The sequence below is a fragment of the Rattus norvegicus genome, chromosome 9, assembly GCF_036323735.1.
Source record: "Rattus norvegicus strain BN/NHsdMcwi chromosome 9, GRCr8, whole genome shotgun sequence".
NCBI lineage: Eukaryota > Metazoa > Chordata > Mammalia > Rodentia > Muridae > Rattus > Rattus norvegicus.
The window spans coordinates 3,230,921-3,257,375 of NC_086027.1; the positions used below are offsets into that span (position 1 = coordinate 3,230,921).

The 26,455-nt window shown below is 42.3% G+C and overlaps 1 protein-coding gene and 1 long non-coding RNA gene across 2 annotated transcripts in view; one reads left to right on the forward strand and one right to left on the reverse strand.

Moving 5' to 3' along the window:
• LOC134480315 (uncharacterized) overlaps nucleotides 1-18,513 on the reverse strand; it is an 89,022-nt gene extending 70,509 nt beyond the window's left edge. The window contains exon 1 of the long non-coding RNA XR_010054678.1: nucleotides 18,382-18,513. This is a non-coding gene — a long non-coding RNA (uncharacterized LOC134480315). The remainder of the gene's footprint in view (nucleotides 1-18,381) is intronic.
• The window catches only part of Spetex2l2 (Spetex-2 protein like 2), a 70,036-nt gene extending 47,564 nt beyond the window's left edge, over nucleotides 1-22,472 (forward strand). The window contains exon 5 of the mRNA XM_063267819.1: nucleotides 21,690-22,472. Coding sequence (XP_063123889.1) covers nucleotides 21,690-21,695 — 6 coding nt within the window. The 3' untranslated portion in view covers nucleotides 21,696-22,472. The remainder of the gene's footprint in view (nucleotides 1-21,689) is intronic.
• The last annotated feature ends 3,983 nt before the right edge of the window (nucleotides 22,473-26,455 follow it).

The window sequence follows — 26,455 nt, forward strand, 5'->3', positions numbered from 1 at the left end:
TTTCACTACTCTTGTTCTTAGAGCATAAGCTGTGTTTTGTTCAGGAAATTTTTTCCAGTGTCCATGTGTTCGAGATTCTTCCCCACTCTTGCTTCTGTTAGTTTGAGTGTATCTGGTTTGATGTAGAGGTCCTTGATCCACCTGGACTTAAGCTTTGTCCAGGGCAATAAGAAGGGGATGATTTGTACTCCTCCATATGCTGACCTCCAGTGGAACCAGCACCATTTGCTGAAAATGCTATCTTTTTTCCCATTGGATGGTTTTGGCTCCTTTGTCAAAAAATCAAGTGATCATAGGTTTGTGGGTTCATTTCTGGGTCTGCAATTCTATTCCACTGGTCTATCTTCCTGTCTCTGTACCAATACAGTTTTTATCATTATGGCTCTGTCAAGCATTGAGTTCAGGGTTGGTGATTCCCCTGGAAGTCCTTTTATTGTTGAGGATAGTTTTAGCTACCCTGGGTTTTTTGTTATTCCAAATGAATTTGCAAATTGTTCTGTCTAACCCTATGAAGAATTGGATTGGAATTTTGATGGGGATTGCATTGAATCTGTATGTCACTTTTGGAAAAATGGCCATTTTTACTCTCTTCATCCTGCCAACCCATGAGCATGGGAGATCTTTCCATCTTCTGAGATCTTCAATTTCTTTCTTCAGACACTTGAAGTTCTTGGCACACAGATCTTTCACTTGCTTGATGAAGTCACATTGAGGTATTTTTACATTATTTGGGACTATTATGAAAGCTGTCATTTCCCTAATCTCTTTCTCAGCTTGTTTATCTATTGTATAGAGGAAGGCTACAGATTTGTTTGAGTTAATGTTATACCCTGCAACTTTGCTGCAGTTGCTTATCAGGCTTAGGAGTTCTCTGGCTTAAGTTTTGCGGTCACTTAAGTATACTATCATATCATCTGCAATAGTGATATTTTGATGATGATGATGATAACAGCTATTACCTTTGGAGGTAACATAAGTGGATCCAAGTGGCCCCTAGCACAGGCAAGCAGCGCCTGTTGCTTCTAACAACTCAGTCACTTTTCAGAGTTATATCGTGTCTTAGCAAGCTTTGTGACAATTAGACAAGCTTGGCCCAGACTGACTGCAAAATTCAGTTGTCTTGCTTAGGAAACTGAGCACTGAATGACTAAACACCCATGCAGTCAGCAGGTACATGCAGTGTTGTGTGCCATTCCTGGAAACAAAGACTTCTAATTTGCTTCTTCCCTCCCTTTTGAGACTTTGTGTGTAGCTACATAGTCCATTTTGTTTCTACATTCATTTCCTTTAAACTTTTAATTCCGTCATATGTGTCTGAGTGGCAGCATGTGCACATGACTGTGCATGCCCTTGGAGGCTGGGTGTCAGATCTCCTGGAGTTGCAGGCAGTTTTAGGCACCCTGACATGGGTGCTGGGAACCAAACTCAGTTCCTCTGCAAGAGCAGTACAGACCCTTAACCTCCGTGCCACCTCTCCAGCCCCAACTAACCAATAATTTTAATGAGTTTCCTTCCTGTGTGTGTCAGGCAAAGCCACTGGGCCAACCTCATTACTGAATAGGGTCAGCCAAAGTGCTTTCTGAGAGGAGAACTCACAGCTGAAACACTCACAGGTCTTTGTACCATGTAACCTCACATCCCCTTCCTGCTTCCAAACTCTGCTAGAGTCCACTGCAGTTGCACAGAAACCTCCCTCCAATGCCATTTGTTGAAGCACATCATGAAACGGCCCTCTGTACCATTATGTTACAATATGATACAGTCAAGGACTATGTGCTAGACTATGAGATGACCTAGAGCAGAAATAATTCAGCAGGAACAGAAGCTTAGAAATAATGTGCAGGAGCATAAATATTACTCAGGGTTCCCAGGTAGGAAGAGATGGAGCTCTTTCCACTGCTCGTGGGCTCAGATCTGAGCCAATTGCTCCTTTACCTCCAAGTGGGTTGTCCCCTCCTCATTTTATAGCCCTATTCCTGCCCGTTGATGGCCAGGCCGCCACTCGGCAGCTGCCCGGAGTAGCTGCTAGCCGCGTGGCTTCTGTGCCATCTTCGAGTTTTTTCCACCGGAACTGCAGCAGCCATCATGGTGAGTCAAGGACAGGCCCTGGGTGACAGTGCAAGACCAGCCCAAAGTCATAGAATCCTTACACGGAGGTTGAAATTCGGCTTTTTCGATGTAGCATGAAGAAATGGGGGCGAGGGCAAAAAGGGGTTCCTTCGTATTTCCGGTGCTGGGTTCCCCACTGGACAGCGCCCAGGGTAAGACCTGGAGGGCAGGAGTTGAGGCCTTGCTGACTTTGGGTCCTACACAAGCACTGAGGGGCCCCGGGGAGATGGCGGGAGGCCGGTGGACATGGGCAGCCCTGGGGACCTCGGGCTGCTCCAGGGTGGGCCTGGTGCAAGACCTGGGCGTCGCGTGACAGCCTTTTCCCGCTTTTGGGCGGAGGTGCCTTGGGTTATGCAGGCCACCACCCAGCCCCCACCCTGCGGCCCAAGGCCTAGTCAGGGGCTGCTTCCGGGTAGTAGTGGGCGCGGGCTCCTCTGGGAGGTGAGGCCTAGGCTGGCAGCAGCAGGGCCTGTGGACTTCTGGATGGCAGCCCTGTCTCTCCTGTCTCAGCAAGTATGGTTTTTGGGGCCTGGAGGCGGGGTCTTCACAGGACGCCATTGGCCAGGCCCAGTTGACAGTGGTGCCTGAGCGGTGGAGGCAGCTTGGAGTCAGCTTGAGTGTTTAGCTTCTGGTGTGCATGGGATGGGGAGGAGCCAGAGGCCTGAGTGGGGTTGGGGGAAGGGTGAAGGAGGGGATAGCTGGACAGGACACCTGCTGAAATCCCTACCCCACCCCAGGACACTGGCTTTGTAGCTTCCAGGCTAGCTTAGGCTACAGTAAGACTCTGCCTCAGAATCAGTACTGCAAAAGTTGATGGCCATTTAGTCACAAATCTTTGGATGTTGCATCTCGTTTATAATGTTTTTCATTTTCAAGGTAAAGGAAGAAATTTATACAGTTTACGACAGATGTTAAAATTAAGTTGGACGTTAGTAATCATTTGTAAAAATTGTGAATCACAATTGTGAATTATCTAATCACAATAATTAAGATCGCACAATACTGGACAGTTTACTCACTACATTAGTGTCAGAAATGTGATGACTTCAGGCTTTATATAGGGTAGTATTTGTGACATACATGGAAATTTGCTTAGCATAGTGATTTACTTACATTTCAAAAACATTATCCTAAAATCTTTTGATAACTATTCTCAGCTTCTAGCAATATTTGATATGTGGATATTCAGATATAATGGAATGTGTTACTATACATAATAGGAAAGTGTGTGTGCTAGCCTCCAAGTTCATTGCTGGTATTATAATATTTCTCATTAACTCATAGCTCATTTAGAGATATAATTAATCTGCCTTAAGTTTAATACAATTTGTTTTCAGTATGCTATTATAGTCTACTGGTGGGTAACGTTATACTTTTCCACCAGGGTCAGTAGTGGGCATGTAGGTGTGGGGAAAATCTCAACTATTGGGGTTAGTGGGGGCCAGAGGCCAAGGCAAGAGGATCACTTGAGCCCTTTAGAAATTCAAGTCAACATTGGCAATGTAAGATATCCTGTCAAATCTGTTGTACTCAAGAAATAGAGACGTGAGTTTGAAGCCAGTCTGGTGTACATAGCAAGTTTCAGGCCAGCCAGAGTTACATAATAAGGCCCTATCTCTTAACTTTAAAACTTACACTTTCTTGAACATCGGAGTTTGACTTGTTTGGTTGTCGAGTGGTTTTGATCATATTTTAAAAGAAGTAACTAAAGCATTTATCTGTCGTGGAAGTTTTAAATAAAACAATATTAAGCATACAGTAGGCATTAGGTCTTATTAAAATGGAGTTCTTTGCTTTCTTGGTTTCGAGTGTCACCTACTGGATAAGGACCAGGATATGGTGTGCTTTCTTTAATACATAATACACTATTAAGACGAAACAGATTTTATATTTACTCAGGTGAAACAGGTAGTTTAAGCCCAAATCAAGCATCCTATGATATTTAATGCTTTATTTTCCTTCTCATTAAATTTTCTCATTCATTTTACTTTTGTATAAAGAATACAATTTGAAGAAATAGGAGATTTTTTTTCTAATTTTTTTACGAAAGGAAACCCAATATTTTGAACAATGAAAAGCAAGTTCTCCTGAAAGAATAAAAAATGCAGCTAAGAAGTCCGAAGTTTAAAAAAGCCCCAAATACCTCAAATTCCAGACTCTGCCCTCTACCTGTACTAGCTGACCATAAAGTTAGATTAAAATCTTAGAGAATAATCTTGAGAAACAGGAAGCTCCACCCAGGAACTGGTGGACCATAAAGTTTAACAATCTTGAGAAACAGGAAGCTCCTCCTTGTGATTTTTCATTAGTATTCTCGACACTTTCCAATGACACCATCCCTGCCCCCTCGGGTTGTGGTTTCTCCCTTTAAATACCCTTTTGGGGTCGAACTCCACTGCCCCTGCGAGGGATAAGAGTCTCGACCCCAGTGCATTGGTTCCTGTTAATAAACCTCGTGTGATTACAGCAAGGACGGTCTCACGTGAGTTCTTGGGGGGTCGTGTCATCCCGAGACTTGAGCGTGGGTCTCCCCGCTACGGGGGTCTTTCATTTGGGGGCTTGTCCAGGATGAACGACCACCCTCGTCTCCAGAGACCTACTTGGAGTTGAGATAGCATCTGTGTCTTAGTCTGTGTCCTTGTGTTTTGTGCCAGCTAAACTCTGGGTCTGTATTTGCTACTCTGAGTCTGTATTTGCTACTCTGAGTCTGTATTTGCTACTCTGGGTCTGTATTTGCTCGAGAGTTCTGGAGTTCTGGTTTTGCAGTCGCTCCCGTCTCGGGCTGAGAAGGGAGGCTCGTGTCTCAGGAGAGACTCGAGTGTGAGTGGTAGACGTGGCAGGGGCTCACCGATTGTGCTGCCCTGGGAGTCGTCCCAGGATGTCTGGGGGAACCCCAGGGATGCCTGGGAGATTCCTGTCTGGGTGCCGGTGAGGATTCGGTGATTCTCCTGGACTGGAGAAGAGACCCGTCCTCCCAGCTTTCTGTATTTCTAGAGTGGTCTTTGTGTGTTTTAGGTCTTTCTTTTGTGTTACTTGAGACTTTGACGATGGGACTCCTGAGTTTGACTTTAGACCACTGGACTGCTAGAGCACACAATTTGTACCGCAGCAGACTTTTTTTCTCCTTGGAGTGGCCAGTGTTTGACATTGGCTGGCCTCCAGGAGGCACCTTTGACTTAACCATTATTTTTGATCTGCTGTCATTCATCTGTCTGTGGTTGAGAAGGAAGAATGATGTGAAATTCGCTCTCCTTCATCTGTCGTTGTAAGCTCCCTTCTAAATTAGTTCAGTTTTGTGGTGATCTCACAGCAGCCACTTGTTTTTGTTTTTGTGCGCACTTCTATTTTTTGTCTGTTAATCTTTTGATTGTCTTTCTGTGTGACTGAATGCTATTTGTCCTGTTCGGCAGACCTCTATTTTCTGGACTCTTGTTTTCTCTCCATCCCACTTGAGATGCTTGTTAGTAGCTGTTACAGGAAATACAGAATCCTACTAGAGGCCACAAAAAATGTTCCAGACACGGATGGAAGGCACTCACTTCTGCCTGTTGACTTCAATATGCCTAAAGGTAGGGAGCACCAGGTCTACCATCAGACTCCAATGGTGGATCTCTGAGGGGCTGAAAAAATGTCCCACCAATTTGGCTAAAGTAAGAAAAGATATGAAGAAAAAGTTGCAGAAACTTGAAGGGTTAAGCTAAGTCACTGAGAGAGTTATTGTAAGTTGCAGAGAAAATAAGGTTGATGTGTGGTTCAGGGTCTGGGCACAAAAGTGGACAGCACCTAATAGCTGTAGAAGAAGATGCAGACAGAGAGACTGAAAAAAGAAAGAAAGAAAGAAAGAAAGAAAGAAAGAAAGAAAGAAAGAAAGAAAGAAAAAGGACAAAGAGAGCAGAAAGCTAGGGAAGAAAAGAGACAAAAAGAAGAGGAAGCTAGAGAGCTAAAGAGAGATAAAAGAGAAGAGAGGAACATATACTGGCCACAGTAGTTAGGGAACCTAGGAAGACAGTACCTGGCAACAGAAGAGAATTCCTGGCTAAAGATCAGTGTGCCTAATGCAAAGAAAAAGGACACTGGGACAGGGACTGCCCCAGAAAGAACAAGAGGGGCCACTGGAGAACCTCTCGGTCCTAGAATGCTGGCTATGTGCAGAGATAGAAGGGAAGCCCGCCCAGTTGTTTTGTGGATACAGGGACCCAACACTCTATGCTCCTATCCCCCAGTGGGCCAGTATCCAAAGACCTTGGGTACAGGGGGCTACTGGCAACAAACAATACTTATGGACTGCCCGAAGAACACTGGACCTTGGCATGGGCCGGGTAACCCACTAGTTCATGGTCATCCCTGACTGCCCCTATCCCTTGCTCATGAGAAATTTGCTCTCCAAAATGGCTTGTGTGGGCTGAAATGGCTGGGTGAGGCCATGTGTATGCATATCTGCAGAATGTGTATGTGGAGCTTAAGACCTGTCTCAGTGCACCAGCACCTGATGTTGGGAGATGTATGGCTTAGTGCCATTCTGCCTGGAACACACCGTTCCTGCCAGCCAGACACTAACAATTATCACCCAATCCAGGACTTAAACTGTGATAGAGTGGCTGATGTTTTGCCTCTGAATAGGACGTCCCAAACGATGGGACCACTGGTCAGCTGCCGTGGACTAGATTCTCCACCGGTTGGGGGCAATCTGGTCACCTTGCTGCCCAATCCTGACCTGGAGCCACCATAGCAGGAGTGTCAAGTACTGGCAGAAGCCCACATGGGTGGAGGAAAGACCTCTGTGACTTGCTGATTGACCCCTGCTGAACGCCAAGGCTGCCTTGTCTACAGACAGGAACAGTTCCCTTCATGAAGGTCAGAGATAAGTGGGTGCTGCCGTGGTGGACAACACAATGTCATCTGGAAAGGCTGAACCCCAACCCCCCAGCACATCAGTGCCACAGATGCCTTTGCCATCTCTTGGGTACCCTGATGAAGCCAGCAACTGTGAGTATTATTCATTGCCCAGGACATCAGGAAGGAAGAGATTCAGTGGCATGGGGCAGCAACAAAGCAGATAAAGTGGCTCGAGAAATGGCTATGCAGGAGCCTATCCTGGTTACAGGCCTGCAAAAGACAGCCACTGGGAACTGGGATCGGACTAAGGGATGGCTTCACTTAAAATGTACAACAGAAGTTAAAAGGCCCAAATTGCTTAAACGAAAAAAAGACAATGGCACACTTGAGGGAAAACTATATTCCTCAGAGAACAAACAAAAGACTCACTTTGCCAAATACAAAAATGGACTCACGTAGATAAGAAGCTTGTCCAAGTAGTTAAGGTGTATGTATGTAATAGACTTTAAGATTCTAGCCAGAGAGGCAGTAAAAAATATAAGGTATGTCAGTAAGTGAATGCTTAGCAAGCAAACGGGACAAAGAGACCTAGAGAGTTTAGTAAAAAGTCGAAGTGAACTTCACTGAGATAAAACCAGAAAAATATGATCACAAGTATCTCCTAGTGGTTGTAGATACCTTTCCAGGAATAGATAGAAGCTTTTCTCACCAAGCAAGAGATGGCCTCGGTAGTCATCAAGAAGATACTGGAAGAAATCTTCCCCAGGTCTGGAGTGCCCAAGGTAATCTGGTCAGACGATGGCCCTACTTTCGTTGCCAAGGTAAGCCAGGGTGTGGCCAAGTATTTAGAGGTTGATTGGAAATTACATTGTATCTACACACCTCGAAGTTCAGGACAGGTAGAGTAAATAAATAAAACTCTAAAAGAGACCCTGACCAAATTGACCATGGAGACTGGCGCAGACTGGGTGGTACTCCTTCCCTCTTGCTCTCTTCAGAGCAAGAAATATCCCTTCTGGATACAGCCTTACCCCCTTTGAGATCTTATATGGGGCCTCAGCTCCTCTGACTGTATTAGATGATGTTACTGAACCAACATGTCATAGTAATAATGATTTGTATGCCAGGCTAAAAGACCTACAGGTGATACAGAAAGAAATCTGCTCACAGCTGGCAGCAGCCTATGCCCCGGGGACCTCTGAGACATCTCATCAGTTCCAGGTCGGAGAATGCAACTACATACAACGACACGGAGCCCAGACACTCGAGCCTCACTGGAAAGGACCGTACCTGGTGCTGCTGACCACCCTGACAGCCATCAAGTCTCAGCCCTCACCAGGCGCATACTAGCTGTTGGGGCTGAGAGCTGGGACCTAGAGGGACACTCACATCTTCAAAAAGCTCCCTAGACTTGCATATCAGATAAGTGGATACATCAGAGACGTGACTGGGATGTTGCTATAATGCTCACTTGAGGAGTGTGTTTTAGAAACAAGAATTTCATGTTTGCCCTGGGTTCCCTCGGGATAGGTGTGGGGATAGGCTTGATTTGTATTGCAAATGATGTAACATTGCATATGTTAGTACTCCTAACACTTCTTGGGACTGTGCCTCAGGGATCACAATCTGTATAAGTTTAGAAGTTCTAAAAGACAGTCATGACCTTGGTGTGTAGGTTTAGATAGTGTCCAGATTGGAATCCTGATGCTAAAGACTGAGTAAAAAAAAAAAAAAAAAGGAGTTGAGAATTACTTAGGGTTAAGGCTATCTAGGTGCTGCAAGGGCAGTACAAGGACAGCCTGCAATGCAAGGCTTATAGAGAATTCAGAACTGCCATTGACTCAGATATAAATAGAGTGAAAAAGACTTTTTAGCTGACCTCCAAGAATACCTAACCTCCCTCTCAGAGGTAGTCCTTCAGAAAAGGAGAAGGTTAGACCTGATATTCCTTAAAGAAGGAGTCTGTGTGCTACACTGAAAGAAGAATGTTGCTTCTATGGAGACCATTCAGGAGTAATTAAAGACTCCATGAATAAACTTAGAGAAAGGTTAGACAAAAGACAGAGGACAGAGAAGCGCATCAGGAATGGTTCGAGAGCTGGTTTAGTAGATCTCCTTGGATGACTACTCTGATATCTTCCCTTATGGGACCCTTCTAGTTTTGCTTTTGCTTCTGATTATGGGTCCACGTGTGTTAAAGAAACTAGTTGCCTTCATTAGAGAAAGAGTGAATACAGTTCAGATTTTGATGTTATGCCAACAGTATCATGCTTTAGGAGGACAAAAAAAGTCAATATTATAAAGATACTAAAATTTAATTCTATGATTAGAACTAGCCACTAGAAGAAGTAGGGAATGAAAGAATAAAAAAATGCAGCTAAGAAGTCAGAAGTTTAAAAAAGCCCCAAATATCTCAAATTCCAGACCCTGCCCTCTACCTGTACTAGCTGACCATAAAGTTAGATTAAAATCTTAGAGAATAATCTTGAGAAACAGGAAGCTCCACCCAGGAACTGATGGACCATAAAGTTTAACAATCTTGAGAAACAGGAAGCTCCTCCTTATGATTTTTCATTAGTATTCTTGACACTTTCCAATGACACAATCCCTGCCTCCTCAGGTTGTGGTTTCTCCCTTTAAATACCCTTTCTCCCAGCCTTTTGGGGTCAAACTCCACTGCCCCTAGTGGGATACGAGTCTCGACCCTAGTGCACTGGTTCCCATTAATAAACCTCGTGTGATTACAGCAAGGATGGTCTCACGTGAGTTTTTGGGGGTCGTGTCATCCCGAGACTTGAGCGTGGGTCTCCCCGCTCCGGGGGTTGTTCACTCCTAAACAATTATTTTGATCTTTAGTTCTAGAGGTAACCATAACAGGATTTTTTCTTCTATTTTTCGGGGCTGGGGACCGAACCCAGGGCCTTGTGCTTGCCACACAAGCACTCCACCACTGAGGTAAATAACAGGATTTTTTATCACATCCCTGTACATGTTTTGATCCCAGTAATGCTTTGTTAAGGGAATCTTTTCTTACGGAAATATTCCTGGCTGCCTACCAGATGCCAAAATTTACTTCACAGGTGACATCCAGAAATGTTCCTAGCCATGTAATAATTACCCCCACAGTACTGAGAATCGGTGCATTATAACTTATACTCTGGATAACTGGTGAAATATTACACTTCTAAGTTGAAATATATCCACGTATTATGGTACAGACACCAGTAAAAGGAACCATCAAATGAAACTATATTCTAAATTCATCCATACAAGAAGGGGAAATTGAGAAATGGAATCCTATAAAAATTAGAGAACTAATGTTTTATGTTTTGATTTTATTTTTGAATAAAAAAAATTGAGTAGAAATGGATAGATTGTCTGTTAGGAAAGCAAATCATGTCCGGTTCTAAATGGTCCAAGATGTATAGCATATATAATAATTCCATTTAGAATAAAACTTAAATTGTAAGATATTAAAAGAAGGAAAAAATTTAATAATCTATCTCCCTGCCATTTCACTAGAATGAAATATCACAAAGGGGATTTACTGTTCAAAGGAATAAGGTAGTTCTCATATAGGAAAACAAAATAGCAAATGTGGACTTAAGTAGATAAAAGCAAAAAATGATTTGACAATTTTTCATTTCTACAGTTTTTTTATTAAGTTAATCTTTTAAAAACCAATTGACATTTTTAACTTCTTGGTATGAATGCACACATATAAAAAGTTATGTATTCTAGCTTTCCCTTAATATTCACTATTTACCTATTAAGTTTCATAAATCAATTTTGAGTGGGTGTGTCATAATTACTAAAATTCAATTCAGTTAATAAAGTCAGCTAAGATAGTAAAATTTAGAGGGAAGACTTTTCTAACTTCATTGAAACAAATTCAAATACAGCATACTACTTTATACTTTATAAAATGAGTTCACCAATTTTAGTCATTCTCAGAGTAATCTGTCAGAGATCCACTCTGGTAAGCACGCTGCTTATAACTTAACTTAGTAAGAGACATAAATGTAGGTATTTTGACTAAGTCCATGTTTGTTGTGTTCTGTTGTATTACCTCTTCCATACACACATTCTCAATAAGTTCTACTTAGAAAAATTCATGATAACCAATTAATAATCTACTGTATGATGATTGTAGAGAGTTTGGATCAGAATCAGGAAAAGATGAGTTGTGTGTATAGACAACCTGAACATACAAGATGGTGTCGTCTCTATTAACTTCTGAAAATTTCGAGATGGCAGTGGGGGCTTATATGGTGTTATTCAAGAAACAGCTATTTCAAAACATGCATTAAACACAGTAGTATTAAGGAATAGGAACAGAGTTTAGTATTTCTAAACTCGCCGGACATTAATATGGGAGTGATAAGATTTATATTAATTTGATAACAAAAAGGCAAAGAAAAAAGATTGATTTAAGAGTTTGATACTTCTCTGTTTGGAGTTTTGAAGATCTGTTTTGTTTACTGTGGAGTTTTAATACGCTTTGGATTTAACATACTAAGTAAAATTCAAATTTAATACTTTAATTCTTCCCTTCCAATTTGTATCCCTTTGAGCTCATTTCTCTGGCTAGGACTTCAAGAACTATATTGAATAAGTAGGGAGAGGGTGGGTAGCCTTACCTAGGCCCTGATTTTAGAGGGATTGCTTCACATTTCTCTCCATTTCTTTAATGTTAGATACTGGCTTGCTCTGTATTGCTGTTAATGTGTTTAGGTATGGGCCTTGAATTAATGGCCTCCCATTAATTTTGTCATTGTTAGGATACTAGTAGGAGAGGTTTGATTGAAATATACTCTCAAGAATATTAACAAAGCCATTGTTAATATCTTGTGTACCACCTGGAGGAAGTACCAGGTTCACAGACAGTTCTTCACAAACTTTCCAAAGCCAGCTAATTGGAGCATGAAGAAAGCCAAGTCCAAGGAATTCTAAACCAGCATCCTCACCAATGCCCCCAGGAAAGGCTTTGGTAAAAGAAGGGAGGTACTGAGACAGTTGACCCTCATACACTCAGAGAAGACTGTGCCAGGAGAATTGGGGAAGGATTATGGGAGAGAGTATTTAGGTATCAGTAGTCAGTGAGCAGAAAGTAAAGTGAAAAAGAAAAAAATATATAAATAGAAATAAAATAAAGGTCTTTAACAAAATGGGACACAATGTATTGCTGAACTAACTCTACTGTGTTTACACTTGCACAGGCTTTAACATCTAGAGAGACCAGATGTGATAAAGTAGGATGCCCTTGTCATTTACATATACTATGTACACAGCAAAGAGAAAGGAAGTGGAGAACACACAGATCAAAGATCCATTGTTCCCTCACATCTATGTGGCTCTGCTTTTCTTTATCAGGACTGTGGAGGCCAGTGCTCATCCAGGTCTCAGGGATCAACCAAAATGCACTCCCCTATGATCTCTGGCCAAGTGCTCTTATGTTCCAAACAGAATTCTGCCTCAGGCTGCAGAGGCACTGAAGGGCCAGCCTTCACCTTCAAGGTGCAACCACTCTTTCAGCCTTTCCAGGCTCTCTGTTACTCAACTGGAAGCTTCAGCAGAGGCCTTTCATCTCAATAACAGAAGGTTACTTGATCCAAAACATTGGAAAGCCATCCTACACTCCTGATTGCCTGCTTACCTGAGTCCAAACAGCATATCTCTCTTCTTTATGCCTGTTTTCCTGATTTGAAAGTAAATAATGTGATCATCTGTGGTGTTGGTGGTAAGAATAAAATCCTTAACATGAATAATAAGACCATGCAGAGCATTGGGATTCACATTCTAGATACAGAGTGAATAGTAAGGGGGAATTACCAAAGAAAACAATAAGAATCCTAACAACAAATACAAAAATAATGAAATGAAATAAAACAAAAACAAAAATACCTTGTGGGTGCTAGGATTAAAGGCATGTATTAACTCTGACCAGCTTTGTAGGTATTTGCAATAAAAAGCAAACAAACAAACAAACAAACAAACAGCCTTATTACAGTTGCAGCAGTTGCAGGAGAGAAGGCTGGGAGATATCCTGTGCTGCTGCCCCCATGCTGTGATTCTGCAGCAGCAACTTCCTTGGGAATAGGAACCTGTATGCAGTGTGATCCCTTGCTGGGCCTGTCATCTCTAAAAGAGGGGCTTCCCTAATCCAAAACCTTGGAATCCAGTTTACTTCAGGCCAGGAATGAAGTCAACCATCATTAGGGAAAGAGCAAGGGAAAAATTACATAGGAAAAAATATGTGCCTTAATCAGAAGAAAAGATCCTCAAATTCTAAGGCACGCACATCTCTACTCCTCTCTTCTGAGCTTTGCATAGAGATGTTGTATAACTCCAGATGCTAGGAAAAGGCAGAGTTCTTCCCAGAAAAGTCATACATGCTTTTCACCCTGACGTCTGTGAGGTTAGGTGGCATCTTATCACAGAGTCAGCACACCTGGGATAAGGACACAGAAGCCACAGATGACAATGCCAAATGGACTCCCTCCTTAACTTATGGACCCATTAAAATTAAGGTTTAGCCTAACCTTAGGCCATTCCACTCCCTGCCCATCCGCCTGAATTTTATGTTTGCTATGAGTTAAAGTTCAGCGTGTAGCCCCAATATCCTCATGATTGGACTTGGAAATTCAGGAAGAATGATATTGGAGAAGGGATGGGTATGTGGTTACAATGTGGTAACACAAGGTCCAGGTTTACGTTTGCTCAGTGATGTCCAATTTAATTGTCTTGTTATATTTGTGAAAGGGAGGATGTTCAACTTAATATATAAAAGGTACAGAAACTTATTATTTTATATATGCCCTGTAGGTGATCTGTATGTTCCCAAGAAAAAGGAGTTTTTATTGCAATATATAGGATTATAGATCATTTATTTTCTGAAATACATGGATATGTAATGGAAACAATGTCAGCTGTCAAGGACTGCACAGCAATCAAATATTCCCAGGCTTTATACACTCAGGGGTCTAGAAGGAATATATTGGCCTCCAGAAAAAGGGAAAACCTTAGGAATCGAAATGTGTGTCACATGTATTATCTTGGGTAGTAGATTTACTTTTAAGAAAAAAACTCCCTCCTCCTTGGTCCCTAGAGATTTGGGTGCTAAGAAAAATCTGTTCTCTAACTCAGGGTTGTAAGCAACTCTCCCCAGCAAAAGCAATGATGACTTCTAATGAAGCAGAGAGAAACATCTAGCTTTGGAATAGAGGTTGCCAAACAGTATTCCCAGTGACATATGAGAGACTGGAGGAATGGGCCCCCACAGAAATTGATCCATTTGGGGAGATCTAGTTAGCAGGTAGACCATAGAACTTCCCAGTGACATCATCAGTAAGCCCTTCACTGGACAATCTATTGTATCTAAGAGATCCCTAGAATCTTCTGTGATGTCACCAGTGTTGTGGTGACACTAACTGCCTTTGGGATATTCCTTCAGTTCCCTTTGGGTTCACAAGCAGGCATGTTTCGCCAGCTGCTCAAGCTATTTCGAAAGGAAAGGGGAGATCAAGGAGAGACCACACCAAGGCAGAAGGAGGATGACCTCCTCTCTAGTAAAACAGGAAGGAGGAAATCATTCTGGGGAAGGCTTGGTGAGTCCTGGGCAGAGTTGGGGAACATCCTCAAGGAGGTAGGTTTGAGATGTGCCTTCTAAGACTAGGCCTTACAAGCAGGAGGCTTGGGATTTCTGAAAGACAAACCAAGAGTCAGGAGTTCCTGATCATTAATTTGAGAGAAAGGCAGAAAGTGGTAAGCCTTCAGTTTCTTTTCTGGAAGCTTTTTAATTGTGAGTGTCAATGAATGGCAGGAGGAGGCACTGTGAGATTAACAATGTGACCATCCATGGTTGGGAGTTGAAGTACTTCATCCTCTAGATTACTGTAGGTTACGTAAGTCCCTGATGGTGAGAACAAGGAAGGATGCATCCCTAGAAATGAATTGAGTTCTCAGACACTTTGGGCTGGAACACACACGATTAGAGCTTGATGGTGCTAAGCATTATGAACTCCAGGATTATCTGCACCACAGCTGATATGAGATAACAATGTCCCAGATGTTTATGTCTCAGTCAGGTTATAAGTTTCAGTGCCAGGGGTCCTGTATTAGTGAGTATGGCACGTGTATGGCATTAGAGCTTGGGAAGAGGGACATAGCTTAAGAATCCAGTTGAAGAAAGCTTTTCTGCTCTTTCAGGGATTCACCCAGTCTCTACCATTTCCCCTTCCTCAACCTCCTTTTGGGATTCAGAATGATGTTTTCTGCCCATGGGCCATAAAATATGCAAATTCACTTGGGTTTATCTAGCTATCTATTTATCTATCAGGATTTGGTAGGAAGACATCATCCCAAAATGTCATCAGTGAGCAAGAGAAGTGTCGAAAGGAACTGGAGGAACTCAAACTTGAAATCCAGAAGTGTAAATTCGAGAGGGATGAACTTTATCAAATCCTGGACTTTTATATCTATGATGATTGGGACCTCAGGTAGTCATTATGCCCAGTTACCTGTTCACTGTCTTGTGCTCTCTCTCTGCTAACCCAAGATTTCCTCATAGCACGAGAGAGTTTCACCTCTCATCCTGGATTTTAAAAAGCCTTGGCAGGCATTTGCTTGTGAGATCAGCTAGGTGCTGCGTGTTTAGGGTCAACCTCTTTTGTACTTGACCCTGAGCTCCTTGGATTAGCGTTGGTTCTGTCAACAGCTAGAAGGACCTTGTCACACTTGCTGCCTGTAAGTGAGGGAATGAAATGCCTGCATGTCATGACTCTTTTACTCTGATTTTGTTCATTATACACTGATTCTGTGGCACCTCCATGCATGTAGTTGGGATTCTACTTGTGTTTTATATGGGTTGGTATGTATGTATGTGAAAGTATTTGTGGGTTTTATGCTCACGGTCAGGGAGTCTGGGGAGATTGATGGGATCTGAGGATTTGTGTGATGGACAGTTTGCAGGTCATGATGGTGTGGAAGCCCACAGGGATCAACAGAGCACTTTGCATCTTCTGTTTACTTAGGTGGTAGATAGGACTCTCCTGAGGGAAGGGTTACAAATCCTCTTCCCTGTCAAAGTAGTTATGCCCTCTGGGAATTCATGGAACTAAAGGAAACTAGGTTTGAGAATCCATGTTTTCAAAACAAAAGAAATGTCATCACAACTATGTGTTGGACTCAATCCACTCCAGTAGAGAGGAAAACCATATCTCCACAGCCTTTTAAAGAGTCCTTATTTCAAAATATGTTTGCTGATTTACGTGGAAATATTTCCTTGAAAGAAATGTTGTTGGAGTCTCACTGTTGTGTTTTTGCTCTGGTCTTTGTGTTTGCCACATTCTTCCCCCTCATTTCTTGAATTTGAATTTTTTATTGGATTTTTTTTTTTTACATTTCACCTATTTCTGAAATCATGAGTTCAGATGCTTATTTCTTCCTTGGGCCATGCCCTAACACAGGCTGGATGTCGAATTGCCAATACTTCAATCCGAACATGAGAGGAGAATGATGGCTATGCAAATGATGACCTAGTCAATAAGTGATGCCATGGAGAGGTACAAGGAGCTCATACAAGTGAACAGTTCCTACTAGTGAGTCGCTGACAGAGATGAGAACCCAGCACTAGGCAGGGAATGCTTCTGTCCTGTATGACTTTGAACCAAAGTCAGGGCTCTGGTTCTGTAATGTCTGACTCTTAATAAGAAGCCTGCCTCCTGGCAAGGGTCTTAGATTTGTAGCTCTTGGACTCAGTTGTCCTACATGTGAAGGGTGTAGAAAACACTCCAATTGTTATTTTCCCCATTAAAGATCTTCTAGATAGTAAAGATTTGTTCTATTAGGTGAATATCAATCAACCTTGACCTTCTAGGTCTCTGACAGGAGATTTACATATCTGTGATGCATGAGAAACACATGGAAAGATTGTATAGCTATTGGGTCTTCAACTACCCCTCGGAGGGGATTTCCCCACTATGTGAAGATAGTTTTAGCATACCATGGACATATAAGCACCCATATGGACCATCTCTTCTTCCTTGATTTATATAAACTGTCTTAGTGTCAGGATTTTCAGAACTACTTTGATTCATGTGGAATGTGGATTCTGGATTTGCCTCCTCTAATTGGTCCTAACTTGTATAGTGTGGCTCTATTCTGGGGATGTCTGGGGATGAGGACCCTTGATGGCATGATTGGACTTGCAAGAGTGACAGGCAAATAGAAGCTGGCTGGGATTTACCATTTTTTGTTTGTGGTTCAGCATCACGCACTCCCAGCTCCTGCGTGAACAAGCTCAATTGAAGAACAAAATACAGATTTTGCTGAATGAGAAGAGAGAACAGCTGGTGGAGCAGACTGAACTGCCAGCATCCTCTGTGGAGGCAAAGAGGCTCTGTGAAGAGGCCGGAATGAACATCTGTGACCCCAGAGCCAAGCAACAGCAGGTAGGATTAGCCCTCAGGGTCAGGTTGTCCTCATGTCTTACCATAACCATAGACAAACCAACGTAACTGTCTATTGATTGATCCATGTCCTGACCTAGGTCTCATCCAAGTGTTCATTTATGTGATGGCTTACAAGGCTTTCCGTGGAGATAGCCCTTTTTCAAGAAACGGGATGTTTGGAAAGCAAAAGCTCCTGCTCTTCTTGAATCTGCAGTTTATTAAGGGAGATAGGTTGATCACACAGCAGAGCACTACATGTCATTATGTGTGGAGGGTGCTATGTGGGAGCCCCTCTTTAGACTAGAACAGGGCTTTAAGGGATGAAGCAAAAGTCTGGAGCTCATTTTCTTTACAGGGACGTTTGAGACTCCAGGAAGTAAGTCAAACCAGAATCTTCCCGGGGGAAGACGCATGTAGAAATGGCAAAGAAAAGGTTGTCCTTGTCATTTGTGGTGTCTGTTGTTCTTCTTCCCCTCTTCTCCCTGTATATGAAGAAGGTGTCTGCATGCTTCATAGATCTTGGGTAACTACAGAGCCTGAGGAACAGCATGTCAGTCCTGTCTTATCTGAGTGCTCCTGGAGAGTACATATCTGGGCCTTATAGTCTGAAGCTGGTTAGAAGAATAAGGATATGAAAAGGTTTCTCAAAGGCTGAGGGTTGGCATGAGAGATTTGAGACTTCAAGAACAAAGTTATTCATATGTACCCCCAATTCTCACCCAGAAAGGTGTATTGCTGTGCTGACCTGCATCTTAGGGATCATGCAGGGAGGCCAGTTAATGACAAGCAATTTTGTCCAGTCATTTTCCAACTTAGTCCTTTAAGCCTAGGTCTCTCAACAAACATGAAGCTTCCTGTTTTGTGCTGGCCAGCAGTCTTTGCATCACCGGTCCAGTTCCAGGTGGAGCCCCCTCTCTTCTTTTCTCAACACATTTTTAAACCATTCAGTTATTTTCAAAATAAGGATTAGATTTCTTCACTTTACCTGGACAGAGGTATCCCCCGGGAAGATTCTGGTTTGTCTTATTGGCTTCAGCATGATCTTGCATGGAATCCTAGAGTACATCCCTCTGCTGACATTGCTTTGCTGACTATATCATGGGCACAGCATTCTTTCAGGATAGATTCCCTCTCAATATTGTACACAGTGCTGCATTTCAGAAAAGTCACTGTATGTTATTTATTTAGCCCTTTCCTGCAGACATTGAGGTTGTTTTAATATCACATGAACTCTAATGTGATGAAAAGCTCCTTGTAAATGACCATGAGTCACTGTCTCCTCTGATGCTTCCAAAGTCTTCTATGAAGGAAACAGGGTAGATTTAGTGAGGGGCCTATGATGAGTCAGCATAGAGCTTGATGGAGTCTTTTCCTAGAAATCTCTGTCTTGGGAATTTGATGATGTGTTGTTTAGGCTATCTGTGCAGAGCACGTAACTTACTTGTAGGACCATCAGGTATCTGCATAGAAAGGTTTCCTGAAGTAGAAATGAGTACAGGCCAGGACAGCACAGCCTGCTTGAGTCTAAGAGACTTGTACACAGCATTGTTCCCACTAATTCCTCACTCAACAGGAAATGTGCTGCATAAGAGCAAAGTTTTCATTTGTGCATGTGAGTGTGTATCTGTGTGTGTGTGTGTGTGTGTGTGTGTGTGTGTGTGTGTGTTTGCCAGCAGTGGATGAGCATGGTTGTGCTCATGCTGTGTGTTTTTCTAATGCTGGATGATTTTTCAAGTCTTTTCGGAATGGGAATTTATATATAGGAGCGTGAGTGAGTGTTTGTTTGTGTGTGTGTGTGTGTGTGCGTGTGTGTGTGTGTGTGTTTGTGTGTTTGTGTGTTTTCAGTACTGAACCTGTGTTTCCCTCTATTTCCAAGTTTCATGATAAAAGTACTCTAAGAGTTCACTTTACATCCATGAAACATGAAATACAGCTGCCCAGTCATTAAGCATCTCCATCTAGCTCTGTACAGCAAAATGACACTTAAGGTATTAATTTATTCTGTTTTCAAAAAATTCATAACAGAATTATCTTGTGAAGTCTGGCGAGGAGTGGGAAATATGTTCAAGTGAGTCCGGTTTCATAGTGGTGACAAATAGTACAGGCCTGGAGCTTGCAGGTCCCTTTTTGTAATGGTGTAGAAGCAGGACAATAAAGTCCTTTAGAAATGCAACCCCCAAAAAGAGGACACAAAAACACCTGTAATGTAGATTTTCAAGTGATTAGGGGTAAAACTACTGATCTGCATTGAAATCCTTTGGAGCACATCAAAGGAATGGAGTACATGGAGGTAAGGGGGGGCTTCTTTATAAAATCCATTGATTTATGATCCTTCTCTGTTCTTTGTGAATTGTGAAAGCCCACTGGAAGGTTATGTCACTCACTGTGTTTTCTCCAAGGTTGCTTTCCACATGGTTTGCTACCATTTCTTTCCAGCTACCTTGGCACACTACAGCTTCCCCTGGGAGTTTTGCTTGGATTTATTCTCAATTTTATTCATTGAGAATTTGAGTTGCTTGGAGTTGTATCATCATACAGCAAAAGTCCCATAGCTATGTTGTGTTGCAAGAACAGGCCAATTTCAGGAGCCCCTTTAGGTACACAGTTAATCCAAAGCCCTCCCCTATGTTATCTGTGTAGCATTCTGCAAGTGCTGTTAATCAAAATCATTTTCTCTCAGTTAATTTCAGCCTCAATGGGGTTAGGAGAAATGATGAAATTCAGATGGGTCTAGGAGTGTAAGAACAGGTAGCCCTATGAGAAGCCATGTTCAGAAAGTGGAACAGAAGTTTTAGTTAACCCAGTGATTCCACAACAAGGAGTAGGTGCTGCCATTGCAACTAGGGAGCATCAGTGTTGTAGTGGTCACAGAGTAGCCTTGTAGGAGAATCAATCCAGACGTTCATTAGTCAAGGAGTGAAAATGTATCATAGTGAGGAGCCTGTCCACGGATTCTGATTCAGTCTGAGATAATCCATGCAAGCTTTTACTTACTTACTCAAAATATCTGTGTCAAAATCACATTATGGGGAGAAAATTTGTTGATTTGGATCCTAGTTATGGGGATTTCCTGTGATTCTATCTTTGGGCATGAAGTCACTCAGGCTATGGTAAAGAGAGCTCCGATTAGAAGAAGCTGCACACTTCGGGGAAAGTCTGAAACAGTGAACAAGAACAAGAGTCTAGTCCACCACCAACATATGATCCTTTGTTGGGGAACAAGACTGCTCTACACAGCCTTGGGAACTTGCTAAGCAAGATTGGTAATAGGGAAATAACTCTGAGTCTATGACGGTTTATGGGAGGACAGCACATCACTGACTGAGCTGTCTATTGGCTTCGGTCACTATTTACATATCCCACTCAACATTTGTTTTTATGCCTCCAGAGTATCCTGGGGAATCTTTACATTAAGCATTAATGTTCAAGTAGGAACACAGGCTGGAAGAAGCCATTTGAATATCCTTTCCCTATATCAATACCCTTTTTGGGTGAATGACCACCCACATGGTTTTCAGCATCAGGCAGCTAAAGAGCTACTCAGAGTATTGTTCTGGTAGAGTTCATGTGAATTTTCCCCGTGAAACAATATATATCATCCTTTGGATTTCTTGGTATTTTCTACTCCTTTCTTCCTGTGATCTCTCCGGAAAGATCTAAGGACATTTTCACTTCTGTCCTCTCACAAATTGCCTTGCACTAGCCATAGACGTACAGGGGTGCTGGTGTGTTTCTACATCACAATCACCTTTAATGTCCATGTGTACGCTGGGAAGATTTGCATGGAGCACATTCTCAGTGATTACAGGATCTATGCAATTCCCATGGATTTTATGTGAGATGGCCTCCCTGTGTATTTGCAGGTACAGCGGTTAAAATGGAACCCAGGCAGGTTCCTTCACTGCAAACATAATCAGAACTTTCACCTCAATTCTGGGCATGTTCTCCAGAAGGCATCCACATGGTATTCTAGGTTGCTCATAGCTCTCTTGACCTCAGATTCAGACATAGCCACAATGTTATTATTCCATGTCATATACCTGGACAAGTGGGAAAATATGCTCATTTTTCTCTTAATTCCAGTACAGTGCATAGTCCACAGTTCAAATTCTAGCAGTTTGAAAAGCTGAGATATAAATCCAAGCCCAGGTACTCTATGACACTTGGGGATGCAGGGACTGACCTCAGCTGACAGACAGGTCATGCTGGATTGTCCAACTGAATAGAGCTGATGTAAGAGGGAGAGCTGAAGTGACAACCACTCACTAATCCTTTTTCCCCTTGCTCTGCCAGGTCTGAAATTCTCCAGCAGAAACTCGAACATGACACAGACCTGGGCAAGATCTCCCTTGGTGAGAAGTGGTACAGGAGGAGAACAAAGTGTGCACAGCAAATACACCACTATTGCATCTCATCTGTAATGTCCATAGCAATTGTGGACTGCATTTTCCTCCTTTAGTTTGAATTCTTTGGATTTAATAGGCTGTACTTTCACCTCGACTCTCTCCAGCAAGTGTACAGTTTTGGAGGGACCCAGAGAAGTGCTGATGCACATCAATCAAGAGCTGCTGGTCATCCAGAAAGACTGTTCATGTGTAAATTTGTACTTGTCCTGATGGGTCATCCAGAAGGGTTTCATGGAGATCAGTCCACAACATTGGAAAGACTTTGAGACAAAGGCTGTGATGTATTTTATACTCGGTATTGGATGGTCTTGTCCTTCATACCCCACTCCAATAGAAGAGACCTCCTTACATTCCACTTGAAAAGATTATTACCATCAGTAACTGCTTGTCTATTATGTTCCAAGGCCAACCACAGGGTATAAGTCTGTTCTGCAAAATGAGTAGCAAAAGAATGTTTAGCACAATTCCTCTGTTTAGATTTTGGTTTGAATTTTGGTTTTTTTGTTTTTCTTGTATTCATTTGAAAGTTTGTTATTTATTTGTTTTTGTTTTATTCTTGCAGTTGATTCGCTATTTTGATGAGGATATAGACTGTATATATTGACTACCCGCATCTGGTTACTATTGAGTAAATTGGATGTATTCCTTTAAATAAAACAGTAATCTCAAACTCTTCACTCTTAAGAACCTTCTTTATTGATCATTAGTGTCAACATCTGAAGTTCCACAGCTATCAGGAAGGGATGGATCTGTGCATTCTCATGGGGACTGGGCATCAAATCACTTCCCCGTCAGACTGAGATTCAAAGGCATTTATACAGTCACTGTTCACTGTGTTCCCAACTCTGTGAATTTCAACTTTATCATGCATACATTACCCACTGTGTATGTTTGCTGTCAAATATATAGTTACCTCCAAATTATACTCTGTGGATGAGAGTGTTGAACAAATTAATGAGATAATCATTAATTTTTCTGTAATATCTCCCAGGAAATATAAACATAGTATAAGGGAGTTTAAAGCAATCAGGAAGCCTGCACCCAAATCCGGTGGTGAAGAGTGCTGAACACCCAGAAATGCAGATACTCCTGAGACCACAGGACAGAAAGCCACTTCTGCCCAGCTCTGCCCATATCTCTGGCCCAATATTCATCTGCATGATGCCTCTGGAAACAGGAAGAGAGGAGCAGTCAGCAGCAGGAACCTGCTTGGTCCAGCCTGGGCCCAGAACCAACCCGGGCCCTGAGCATATTTGAAGAAAACCAGAGGCATACAACTCTCTGTTTCCTGATTGTGGCTTTTTTTATTTGAAGCCTTAAACACCATGTTGTTGCTGTTAATTTTTAATTGGATATTTTTCATTTCGAATTCAAATGTTATTCACTTTCCTTGTTTCCCAGAAATAAGTCCAAATATCATCCCCCTCCACTTCTTCTATAAAGGTATTCCCTTCACCATTCATCCACTTTCCCAGCCTAGGGAGGACCAAGGGCTGCTCATTCCATTTGTGCCCAAGAAGACCATCCTCTGATACACATGCAGATGGAGCCATGGCACAGTCCCTGTATAGTGATTGGGTAGAGGTTTAGTCTCTGGGAACTCTGCTTGGCAGGCATGGTTGTTCTTATGGGGTTGCAAGTCCCTTGAGCTCTTTCAATCTTTCTGTAATTCCTCCAACTGAGGTTCAGTTCTCAGTTCAATGGTTTGCTGCTAGCATTCTCCATTGTATTTGACATGATCTGGCTGTGCCTCTCAGGAGACATCTATATCCAGTTCCTGTCAGCCTGCACCTCTTAGCTTCATCCCCCTTATCTAGTTTGCAGGCTGTATATGTATGGGCCACATGTGGGGTAGACTATGAATGGCCTTTCCTTCAGGCTCTGTTCTAAACTCTGCCTCCCTATTCCTTCTATGGGTATTCTCTTTCCCTTTGAAGAAGGAGTGAAGCATGCGCATTTTGGTCATCCTTCTTGAATTTCATGTTGTCTTGGGCAATTTGAGCATTTTGGCTAATATCCACTTATCAATGAGTGCATACCACGTGTGTGTTTCTGTCATTGGGTTAACTCCCTCAGGTTGATATTTTCTAGTTCATTCTATTTGCCTATGAATTTCATGAAGTCATTGTTTTTGATATCTCTGTGTAGATGTACCACACTTTCTGTTTCCATTCCTCTGTTGAAGGGCATCTGGGACCTTTTCATTTTCTGACGATTATAAATAAGTCTGCTATGAACATAGTCGAGCGTGTGCCCTGTTGTATGTCGGAGCATCTTTTGGGTATATGTGCAAGAGAGATATAGCTGGGTCCTCAGCTAGTATAATGTCTAATTTTCTGAGGAACCTCCACACTGATATCCAGAATGGTTGTACCAGGCTGCAATCTCACCAACAATGGAGGAGTGTTCGTCTTTCTCACATCGCTCCAGCACCTTCTGTCACCTGAGTTTTTGATCTTAGCCATTCAGACTGGTGTGATGGGTAATCTCAGGGTTGTTTTGACTTGCATTTCCCTTATAAATAAAGATGTTGAACCTTTCTTTTGGTGCTTCTCAGCCACTCCATATTCCTCAGCTGTGAATTCTTTTTTTAGCTCTTTACTGCAATTTTTAATAGGGTTATTAGTCTCCCTTAAGTCCAAGTTCATGAATTCTTTGTATATTTTGGATATCAGCCCTCTATCAGTTGCAGGATTCATAAAGGTCTTTTCCCAATCTCTTGGTTGCTGTTTTGTCCTAAGCACAGTGTCCTTTGCCTTACAGAAGCTTTGTAGCTTTATGAGGTCCCATTCATCTACTCTTGATCTTAGAGCATAAGCCATTCGTGTTTTGTTCAGGAAATTGTTTCCAGTGTCCATGTGTTCAAGATTCTTCCCCACTATTGCTTCTATTAGTTTGTGTGTATCTGGTTTGATGTAGAGGTCCTTGATCCACCTGTGCTTAAGCTTTGTCCAGGGCAATAAGAAGGGGATGATTTGTCCTCTTCCATATGCTGACCTCCAGTGGAACCAGCACCATTTGCTGAAAATGCTATCTTTTCTCCACTGGACAGTTTTGTCTCTTTTGCCAAAAATCAAGTGCCCATAGGTGTGTGCGTTCATTTCTGGGTCTTCACTTCTATTCCACTGGTCTATCTTCCTGTCTCTGTACCAACACCATACAGTTTTTATCACTAATGCTCTGTAATATGGCTTGAGTTCAGGGATGGTCATTCCCCTAGAAGTCCTTTTATTGTTGAGGATAGTTTTAGCTATCCTTGGGTTTTTTTTTATTCCAAATGAATTTGCAAATTGTTCTGTCTAACCCTATGAAGAAATGGATTGGAATTTTCATGGCGATTACATTGAAACTGTAGGTCATTTTGGGAAATATGCAATTTTTACTCTCTTCATCCTGCCAACCCATGAGCATGGGAGATCTTTCCATCTTCTGAAATCTTCTTCAATTTCTTTCTTCAGACACTTGAAGTTCTTGTCACACAGATCTTTCACTTGCTTGATAAAGTCACACTGAGGTATTTTTACATTATTTGGGACTATTATGAAAGCTGTTGTTTCCCTAATCTCTTTCTTAGCTTGTTTATCTTTTGTAAGAGGAAGGCTACAGATTTGTTTGTTAATTTTATACCCTGCAACTTTGCTGAAGCTGCTTATCAGGCTTAGGAGTTCTCTGGGTTAAGTTTTGCGGTCACTTAAGTATCTTATCATATCGTCTGCAATAGTGATATTTTGACGATGATGATGATAATAGCTATTACCATTGGAGGTAACATAAGTGGATCCAAGTGGCCCCTAGCACAGGCAAGCAGCACCTTTTGCTTCTAACAACTCAGTCACTTTTCAGAGTTATATCGTGTCTCAGCAAGTTTTGTGTCAATTAGACAAGCTTGGCCCAGACTGACAGCAAAATTCAGTTGTCTTGCTTAGGAAACTGAGCACTGAATGACTAAACTCCCATGAAGTCAGCCGGTGCGTGCAGAGTTATGTGCCATTCCTGGAAACAAAGACTTCTAATTTGCTTCTTCCCTCCCTTTTGAGACTTTGTGTGTAGCTACATAGTCCATTTTGTTTCTACATTCATTTCCTTTAAACTTTTAATTCTGTCATATGTGTCGGAGTGGCAGCATGTGCACATGACTGTGCATGCCCTTGGAGGCTGGGTGTCAGATCTCCTGGAGTTGCAGGCAGTTTTAGGCACCCTGACATGGGTGCTGGGAACCAAATCAGTTCCTCTGCAAGAGCAGTACTGACTCTTAAGCTCTGAGCCCCTTCTCCAGCCCCAACTACCCAATAAATTTTAATGAGTTTCCTTCCTGTGTGAGTTAGCCAAAGCCACTGGGCCAACTGCCTTACTGAAATGGGTGGTGATTAGGGTCAGCCAAAGTGCTTTCTGAGAGGAGAACTCACAGCTGAAACACTCACAGGTCTTTGTACCATGTAACCTCACATCCCCTTCCTGCTTCCAAACTCTGCTAGAGTCCACTGCAGTTTCTCAGAAACCTCCCTCCAATGCCGTTTGGTGAGGAGCATCATGGAAAGGCCCTCTGTACTATTATGTTACAATATGATACAGTCAAGGACTATGTGCTAGACTATGAGATGACCTAGAGCAGAAATAATTCAGCAGGAACAGAAGCTTAGAAATAATGTGCAG